Source organism: Sycon ciliatum, unplaced genomic scaffold (assembly GCF_964019385.1).
Source record: "Sycon ciliatum unplaced genomic scaffold, ocSycCili1.1 SCAFFOLD_2381, whole genome shotgun sequence".
NCBI lineage: Eukaryota > Metazoa > Porifera > Calcarea > Leucosolenida > Sycettidae > Sycon > Sycon ciliatum.
Window position 1 is genome coordinate 1 of NW_027044978.1, and position 10,000 is coordinate 10,000.

A 10,000-nucleotide genomic window follows, 5' to 3' on the forward strand; every position below is an offset into this window, starting at 1 on the left:
ATGACTGCTGTAAATTATCACCTTTCCTCCAAATATGCTCCTGAAACCCAAACATATGAACATTCCAGCAACAAACGACAGGTATTACTTTCACATCTAATGGCACCGTTTATACTAGTCGTAGAAAGAGAGAGAGACAGAGACAGAGACAGAGACAGAGAGAGAGAGAGAGAGAGAGAGAGAGAGAGAGAGAGAGAGAGAGAGAGAGAGAGAGAGAGAGAGAGAGAGAGAGAGAGAGAGAGAGAGAGAGAGAGAGAGAGAGAGAGAGAGAGAGACAGAGAGAGACAGAGAGAGCTCTAGAAATATGTGTGACACGTGGTTAACATACCGAAGCAGCAGCACCGGTCGCAGCAGCCTGTGCTGCCTGATCCAATGTCTCCTGTCGCAGTTGAAGACCCTTCAAGAACGCCTGCAGAGACGACACCCAACCAATGAAACAAACTTCACTTCAGTCCAAATAAACCGACACAAGTTAAAGAAAACGTTATCCATCTTAGTCAATGGAATCATATGGTAGGAATGTTGCCTCCATCAGGTGTTTGTTTTTACAAGATAGCTACAAACCATCATGGTGCAAACGCCGGCAAAAACGCACAGGGATACACATAGCGATGGCAGCCGAAGCAGTGGAGGCGGCGCAAGAGCAGTTAAACCGACCAAGGGTCTCGGTATCACCACTGCTCATGCGCGCCAAACAGGAAAATACTAGATGAAAAAATGAGCAGGAGCACCACAGAGCAAATGGAAAATAAAGGTGGCAGCACAGTCACACAATGTGTAAAATGGGAAGGAACGTTAAGGAGCAGGCACACAACACACAACACATTGGGAGCGTGCACAGCGTAACGGCAGAGACAACAGTCATATTATCAACTTTCTGAACAGGCTTACCAGGCAACGCTGCAGGAAGGCATTGATGAAAACAAACTGCAACTGTCCAAGAGTGACCTTGACGGCCATGTCCCTGCTATCCATGTCAAACGCTTTCTCTCCAGTTGTGGCATCGTCGTACTTGTCAAACTGCACAGCAGAGCCAACAGCAACAACAATCGAATTACAATGCAATACAGCACACACACGTAACGATGCACAAATGAATAACATGGCACCACACAAACGACCTGCCGTTGCCAAAATGTTGACAAAATAGTCTCACCAACCGCCGGGAAATCCAAGAGGAAATAATGGTCTCCCCGTCCGGGAACTCCAAGACGGCACAAGAGTCTCCCCGGCCGAGACCTTCAAGAGCAGACCAAACACTGTAGCACTACTTCTTCATGTGCATGCAAGGGGAGAGGCTATCGCCAAATCAAAATATAGATCCTTTTCCATCCGTTTGGGAGAACACAAATCGGCAGTAGAAAAAAACGCACAATATGACTTGCACAGTGAAATCGAAATGCAAAACTCCGCACATCCTCACCGAGAGGTCCAGCACCTTCTCACCAGTTCTGGCAAGGCCAACAATCTATGCACACACAAGCACGTAGACACGCACGCACATTCACAAACACCCACGAACACACAAACATGCACGCAAACACCCACGCAAACTCACGAACACACACACACACACACACACACAAACACACAAACACACACACACACACACGAACATGCAAACACAAAAACACACACATGCAAACACACACACACAGACACACACACATGCATTGTTTGCTGTGTAAAATAGTGGCAGCATACCTCCTGCGTAGGGTACGACAAAACATCACTCTGAAGAAAATCACAAGTTACCGCTTTGGTTGTGGTGCTAAAAGCTCGTCATAACAACTGGAACTCCTTTCTCGTTCACTACCAATGGATGACTTTGAAAACATTATCATTAATCCTGGCATGGCAGATTCATGGAAGATGGCATGGCCAGGTTCACCGCCAGTATCGTCAATGAAACTGAACTGCTATGCACAGTGAGCGATTGCGTAATGACAGAACATGGTGGGAGTCACCCCGGACATATCACACCTTGCCACCATCACCCACCTGTTGGTGTATGGCTCCCGGTTGAGGGTCCTGGACGACTAGCTCACTCAACGTGGCCGCAACGTTCATGTACTTGTATTGCATTTTCACTGTCGACTCAATACCTAACCAACATCAGCATAACATGCAGGAAAACAAATGTAAGTACCGGTAGTTATGCACGGACACACAGAATACCAACAAGACAATGAGAACCTTACCAAATATGCACTGTGTTGTGGAATCTGAGCTCTCTCTCTCTCTCTCTCTCTCTCTCTCTCTCTCTCTCTCTCTCTCTCTCTCTCTCTCTCTCTCTCTCTCAAGTAGCTTTCTCCTTTCCTATTTTGCATGTAACTACCTGTATCTGTCTACCTGCATGCTAGGGTGTGTGATTCTCCCACACCTGTTCTGGTATGGCAAATGTACACCCAAGGTAAGGCGTTCAGCAGCCGTAGTCCCCAAAGACGATCGCGATGATTATCACCATTCTGTTCTTGCGAGCCACGCCGTGTGTGAATGGATAAACATGTTGAACCACAGCTTATGTAGGTAGTGCAATTAGGTGATCACTTGCGGTGTTTCGTATGGAGTGGCAACAGGACAAGTGCTGGTTTGCCACTCCATACACAGAACTGACAATGATGTCATTCGCATAGTCTCTGTTGGCAATAGCAACAGCAGACCATGTTGCCAACAGCAACAGCAGAAGCAATACTGAAGCTGTTCCTCACCTCGTATTTCAGCCACAGCAATAACGCTGCGATCACTGGCAAGTTGTAGACGGACGGATGGCAGTTTGGCCTTGAGAAGGAGCTTGATGAACTCGTCCGATTGCTCAATGGACGCTATTGTCAGCTGCCGTGACACAGCCGCCGATTTCTCATCTGTGACATGATAAAAAAGAGGAGGAGAGGGAGAGGGAGGGAGGGAGGAAGAGAGCGAGAGAGCGAGAGCGAGAGAGAGAGAGAGAGAGAGAGAGAGAGAGAGAGAGAGAGAGAGAGAGAGAGAGAGAGAGAGAGAGAGAGAGAGAGAGAGAGAGAGAGAGAGAGAGAGAGAGAGAGAGAATGAGAGAGAGAATGGCTGTCACCACCGGAAGAGAAGTTTCTTCCCCACAGGGCTGGCTCAACAACCGCGTTGTTGTGTTCAGAAACAATGATTTCCTTGGTAATAAGAGCATTGAGGTAATGCTTGTCTGCTTTACAGAGACCTGAGCAGCAGAGAGCCACAGTGCACTGTTAACCGACTAACTGTATAGTACCATAAGACAACAGCAGTAAATGTGCTTGAAATCAAAATCCCTGACCAACAACCTCACAAAGCACCACAAGGATAACAAGTGGAAGAAAACACCAACTCTGCTGACAACAGACCTACTTACCCGTAGCGGCACTTCCACTTCCGCCGTCGTCCAAGGTTTCGCTGCCACCATCATCTCCTCCCAGCTTCGGCCTATATACATGCACACAGAAGAATAGCATAGACCCGTCATACAGACACTTCACACAAATCCACAAGGATGTTTTGGGGATTTAGAGGTCAGAAAAGCAGACAGAGCAAGGCCAGAACTCTTCCTGCCCTTGCCACACAAACACGCACACTTTTAGCACGAAAGTTGTCATTGGCACCAGAAAACTCAATTCCACCCAGCCATCTGCACAAGGCTTTTCGAGCAGAATACAGGTACATGTATACGCACTATCCTCCTCACTGACCTCAGTCTTCTCATTGCTCACACAGATATACCTAACAGTCCCAATGGGGACTACTCCCCAACTGAGTCGGACTCAGATGGCGATGTATCTGAAATGTCGGATGACGAACCTACAGTTGCGCTCGGTGAAATCCGGCCCGAAGTGCATAACTGGCGCCCAGTACTGATGCGGCCCCCTAAACGCCCTCAAAGTTGTACAAGTGCTAGTATGCGCGTGTGCCGTATGAACTGTGCATGTGCTGTACTCATACGCATGCATGCTTACACCAAAGTGTAAAAAACCGCGCCAAACAAAGACAAGTGTAACATTCATTTCAGTTCAGCACATGTAAAGAACACGGAGATCGTTTCGAAGCAGTTTATTTCATACACAGAACAGCAGGGCTTCAATATTTTGTGTGGCCACCGTCAGCTTCGATTAGGGCTTCAACACGACGTGACATTGACTCCACGTATGGGGAAACCGTGCCAGGACCCAACGAGTCCCACTCCAGGCTGCCTGCACCAGCTGGTCAGCATTCTCGCAGCGATGTAGAATTATTCTCTTCTTGAGAAGAGCCCACATATTCTCGATTGGATTCATGTCCAGCGAGCAGGGAGGTTGAAACAGGATGTTGGGTACTCCACTATCGAGAAGATCCTGCTGTGCTTGAGTGAAGTGAATGAAAGAAATTTTGAACTGTTTTTAGAATGCAACACGTGAACTCCGAACTTTTACACGAGGTGCGTACAGTTGAGTTCATACACACAAATCGCCAGTGATGTAATGGGAGCTGGCTTCGCGGCGCCGGCTTTGCACTTCGGGCCGGATTTCACCGAGCGCAACTGTAGTAGTACTACACACTAGCGTGGTATAACACGTGGGTGTCTCCGTGGCAGTGCTCGTGCTCGAGGAAGAGGTCGTGGAGTCAATCGTGGCCATGGCAGAGGAACAGCACGTGGCAGGGGACGTGGGGGTGCAGTTGGCAATGCTGCAAATGTGCATGCAGAGGATAACTCGGATTGGAGTGGTTCTGATGCCGCACCCCAGATGAAGGATTTTGCGCCATCTACTCCACCTGGCCCGATTATTGATATTGCTGTGGGTACTGTTTTAACACCATTGTACTTTTCAATCTGATCTGGAGATACCGCTGGTTACTGAAACCAACCATTTTACAGAGCAGTCCAACGCCCAGCCATGGACGGATACTACTGTCTCGGAAATTAATGCATTTCTTGGTGTCATCATTGCACCAATGCCGTACATGAGACACTACTGGAACAAGAACAGTATATTACACAATGCATCTGTGGCAGGAATTCCGCCAGTCCGGCGCTTCCGCAAGCCGCTACAGTATCAGCACCTGTCCGATAATACAGCCGCTGATCCCCAGTCACGTACGTCCAAGGTGCAGCACTTTGTTGAGCCGCTGAATGCCCGTTTCCAAAGGCTTCGGTCGCTCGGGAGGGATCTATCGATAGATGAGTCATTGGTGCCATTCAAAGGCAGGACATTTTCGAAGCAGTACATCAAGAACCAACCCCACACGCGGTGTGTCAAGCTATGGCTGCTTACGAGCAGTACGACGGGTTACGTCTGGCGCTTTTCCATTTATTCTGGAAAACAGAACAATGCTGTGGAACACCGTCTGTCGTATCTTGTCGTGATGCAACTGACTGTAGGACTCTATGGAAAGTTCCACAGAGTTTTTACGGACAACTTCTATACTGGTATTGACCTGATTGTTGATCTCCTCACTCGTGGATGTAAGTTGTTGAAACAGTGCGACGTAACCGTAAATATTTGCCCAAACACACCATCGATCCAAAGGCCATCAAGCCCTTGAGGCAAGGAGAGTCAGTTCGGAGACGTTTCAAATTTTTACTGTGCACCACATTGGAAAGATACTAGAGATGTAACTCTCCTCAGCACGTGCCATCCAGCAACAGGAAATGAAACTGTACGCCGCAATGTTGTCACAGACGGCCAGCATCCAGCTCTGGATGTCCCCGTACCGCCGTGTATTGTGGATTACAATCAGTTCATGGGCGGGGTGGATCTTCAAGATCAGTACTGCACTTACTACAGTGGTGGCAACTGAAATCTGACCCCCTTGGCGGCGCGGCGCCCCGGCAAGGGGGTCAGATTTCAGTTGCCAGTACTGTACTGCATGTACACTGTGAGGAGAAAAACAAGGAAATGGTGGAAGGTGACCTTTTCCTCGGTGATTGCACATGGCACTTACGAACGCATAACTGATCATGAAACACACAGCCAGTGCACCAAGACTTGCCCCAAAGGAATTCCGACTCCAACTTACTGAGTCACTGGTTGCAGGATTCACCGCCAGAAGGCGTCCTGGTCGTGTAGGTCTTGATCAACGTTTGCATGGCCAACATATTCTCCAACAAGGTCAAACAATCTCAGAAGTGTGCTGTCTGCGTTCGCCCGTTCAAGAAGAAGAGTATGCGTCGCCCTCGGGACTGCTCTTACTGGTGTTTTGATTGTGATCCTCCTGTCTCTCTTTTCAGGGAACCATAATCAACTCTGGCATGCCAGATCACATTTCTAGAGACTATTGGTCTTCTGTTTTGGTTTTCTCTGACCTTGGCTTTCGGTTATCGTCTATGTCGTGAGCATCGTCTACATTTAGATCCCTGGTTGGTAACGTCACATTGCCTGATTGAGCTCTGGTCTTTTTATAGGGTTCCCATTATCTGCCGTGGTTCAGAAAAATATTAGGTGTCGTTCGAGGAATTGTGAACAGTTCTTCAGATATTCGATATTTTTAACTAATGCCGCGCCAAATTTCACAGATAATCTTGAACACAATTCGACCCTTAAATTGGGGGTTACCTCCTAGGTGATCTCTCTGTGTATACAGGTACAGCTATAATTCCAACGGGGGCTACCCCCAACTCCCCTCCCCGAAACAACACCCCCCCCCCCTCCCCCTGGATACAGCTATCAGTATTAACGGGGGCTACCTCCCACCCCACCCCACCCCCTCCCCGAAACACCCCCCCCCCCCCCCCCCATACCACCACCATCACCACCACAGCATACTACTACTACTCAACTCACTGCAGAGTCTTCAGGCTGTCTGCAAACTCCATGAGGTTAAAGAGCGACTGCTGGTGTGCAGTGACATGTATCGACGACATCTCCATGTCAATGTTTGTCGCTGTGCTGTGAAACCTCTCAGCAAAGTCAGGACCATCACTCTTTGCCTGCAGCAGTAGCACATAGGGTAACACAGTAGAAACGCAAAGGAATATTGTAACTGCACCAGCACTCAGGCACGTCCAAGACTCCTTGGGCACCCTGTAAGAAGGCCATAGGCCTGTTGGGTATACCCAAGTAAAATAATAAATACTACTACTACTACTACTACTCTGCATGAAGATCAGGGAGAGGTCCGTAGCTCAATGTCTAGCGCGAAAATCAGCAAAGGTCAGTCAAGAATACATGTGAGCCTTCGCACGCGGTCAGCTCAGGATAGAGGACCAACTTGAAGACGAGCAGTTCTCAAAGCATTCTGATTCCCGATGCAGGGTCTAAGACCGAAACGTCGAGTATGTAACTTTAGATGTGAAGTGAGCAGCGGCACAAGTTAGAGGTGTGGCAGTGCGCCCAAAACAAGTTTTTCTTTTTTCTGAGAAGCAGTGCAACTAACTGCAAGGCCATGCCCTGCAAACTAAACACTAGGTTAATGAACGAGCACGCGCAGTGTGCGAGGGCACAATGCGGATAACCATACCTGGACAAGTTTGACGGTGATGAGATCAGTACCCGGGTCACTGTGCAGTATGCACAGCGAACCACCGTCCGCATCCATACTGGCAATGGTAGGATCACTGACAGACAGCTGACCAACCTTGGCATCAACAGCCAGGTCATACTCACGCTGTGACACCGTAGCATTCAGGTCGGTAATGGCCAGCTCGACACGAGCGCGGTCCGTTCCCTCACTCTCCCGCTGGGACACCGTCAGGGCCACCTGTGCATGGCGATGATTGCAAAGACAGACACAACAAACGATTGTTATGCAGTAATCCTCACAAGAACAATCTTATACACTTCACCAACATACGTATGCATGCATGCACACCCACACACCCAGGCACGTATACACGCACACATGCGTGCGCGTGCGCAAACACACACACACACACATACACACACACACACACACATACACACACACACACACACACACACACACACACACACACATAATAAGCAGACAGCCACACTGACCTTCTTCACGTGGAAATCAGCGTGGAACTTGGTGATATCCAGTCTAGTACTAGAAAGACTTCTCTGCACGGCACTTGTACTTGTAACTGAAGCACTGCCATTGGAAAGACACAGGACACCAGAAAAGGCACAAAAAAAATGAAAAAATCAAGATTGCCAACACAACAGTAAGAACAGGTGCAGATACTTGCATAAAATTCAATCTCTGATACAAAATACTACTACAACAACAACAACAACAACAACAACAACAACAACAACAACAACAACAACAACAACAACAACAACAACAACAACAACAACAACAACAACAACAACAACAACAACAGCAGCAGCAGCAGCAGCAGCAGCAGCAACATCGTGAGAAAAACGAATTCAAAAACAACAACAACAGCAGCAGCACTACCACCACCGCCAATAACACCTCTCTCTCTCTCTCTCTCTCTCTCTCTCTCTCTCTCTCTCTCTCTCTCTCTCTCTCTCTCTCTCTCTCTCTCTCTCTCTCTCTCTCTCTCTCTCTCTCTCTCTCTCTCTCTCTCTCTCTCTCTCTCTCTCTCTCTCTCTCTCTCTCTCTCTCTCTCTCTCTCTCTCTCTCTCTCTCTCTCTCTCTCTCTCTCTCTCTCTCTCTCTCTCTCTCTCTCTCTCTCTCTCTCTCTCTCTCTCTCTCTCTCTCTCTCTCTCTCTCTCTCTCTCTCTCTCTCTCTCTCTCTCTCTCTCTCTCTCTCTCTCTCTCTCTCTCTCTCTCCTAAAGATATACAACACTGGAAACCTCCACATTGGAAAGGATGGAATATCCGAATAGAGCACACAAAGATAATTCAGACGATTTGCGACTCCAACTGGCTCACTCACGTCATTGATCCAGAGTGCACACTGCCCTCAGAACAAGACTTATAGTCCTCGTCGTCGTCAGACTCGACTGCATGGACAAACACAAACGATGCACACATAGACATGTACAATCATGTCACTATTATCACATACCCCAAGGGTAACACAACACAACGCACACAATTATTAACATAGCGATCACAGTTACAATAGAGCAAGGACTATTGCAGTAAAACTCCAGTAAACTAAACACCGTTGGCAGTATTAGTATGATATTTTATATTAAAACAGAAAAACATTTACAATACATCACAACCAGCACTGATGAGGTGGCACATGGTGGACTGAACACAGGAAAACACACATGATGCTTACACAGATCATCTTCATGAACTGCCACAGCAGCAGAGAAGTCCTCAATCGCCACAGGGAAGTAATCCACCTAATGTATGCATCGGAGCAAAGACAACAACGGCGACGACGACAAACAGTGACAATACACAACGATGAACAGCAAGATGGAGATCAGAACTGAACAGGATACACCAAACATCAAGAGTGCCAACAGCAGCAGCAGTGGCAACGGCGGCAGTAGCAGTGGTGCCAGCAGGTTTCCAGGATGCACCTGCACGGAATATTCCACAATAGGAATAGCCAAGCACAGACTTCTCCACGGATTTCCCTACCACAAATTAATGAGAGAGCATGCGCTCAAGGGCTGTCACTTTGTTGTGGCCTTGCCCTTATTAGTATCTCGCAATCTACACATTTTGGCCACCCCTGGCACCCCTAGGTATTGCAGCCGTTCACACGTGATCACCTGATCAAAATTGCATATCTATTAACAACCGTATTCTTCTGACAGCTTGGGCGCTGGCGTACAGTAATGGCATGTAAAAAATGTCAGCAGCCTTTTCTTCAAGTTCAATCTCACTTCTTTCACCGAAGGCATTCACCATTGCTAGGATGGGGCTTTCAGTCACTTCCATTTTCATTGCAGCCATCCCAAGCAGATAACAAAAAGCGTTTAGAAGTGAATTCCAGCCACACATACACAAGAAAGCACACCCACTGAAGGCTGCTGGATCGTGATGAACTATGTCACAATGAGATGTCACACACATTTGGCAAAGCTCGGTAATAAACTTCAATACAAAAATGTATATATATAGTATGTGGGGAGCGTACCGCATCAACACCATCCTTTGGCTGCTTCAGTATCTGTGGTGACGGTG

At 47.8% G+C, this 10,000-nt stretch overlaps 1 protein-coding gene across 1 annotated transcript in view; it reads right to left on the reverse strand.

The window, feature by feature from the left end:
• Nucleotides 1–328: 328 nt before the first annotated feature.
• The window catches only part of LOC135830774 (intermembrane lipid transfer protein VPS13C-like), a gene marked incomplete at its 3' end in the record, with an annotated part of 13,536 nt that continues 3,864 nt past the window's right edge, over nucleotides 329–10,000 (reverse strand). The window contains exons 5-16 of the mRNA XM_065342990.1: nucleotides 9,954–10,000; nucleotides 9,141–9,207; nucleotides 8,787–8,853; nucleotides 7,935–8,028; nucleotides 7,435–7,674; nucleotides 6,759–6,904; nucleotides 3,359–3,429; nucleotides 2,712–2,864; nucleotides 2,002–2,105; nucleotides 1,424–1,468; nucleotides 892–1,020; nucleotides 329–409 (exon numbers count right to left, since the gene is read on the reverse strand). The exon at nucleotides 9,954–10,000 is cut by the window's right edge and continues 22 nt beyond it. Coding sequence (XP_065199062.1) covers nucleotides 329–409; nucleotides 892–1,020; nucleotides 1,424–1,468; nucleotides 2,002–2,105; nucleotides 2,712–2,864; nucleotides 3,359–3,429; nucleotides 6,759–6,904; nucleotides 7,435–7,674; nucleotides 7,935–8,028; nucleotides 8,787–8,853; nucleotides 9,141–9,207; nucleotides 9,954–10,000 — 1,244 coding nt within the window. The remainder of the gene's footprint in view (nucleotides 410–891; nucleotides 1,021–1,423; nucleotides 1,469–2,001; nucleotides 2,106–2,711; nucleotides 2,865–3,358; nucleotides 3,430–6,758; nucleotides 6,905–7,434; nucleotides 7,675–7,934; nucleotides 8,029–8,786; nucleotides 8,854–9,140; nucleotides 9,208–9,953) is intronic.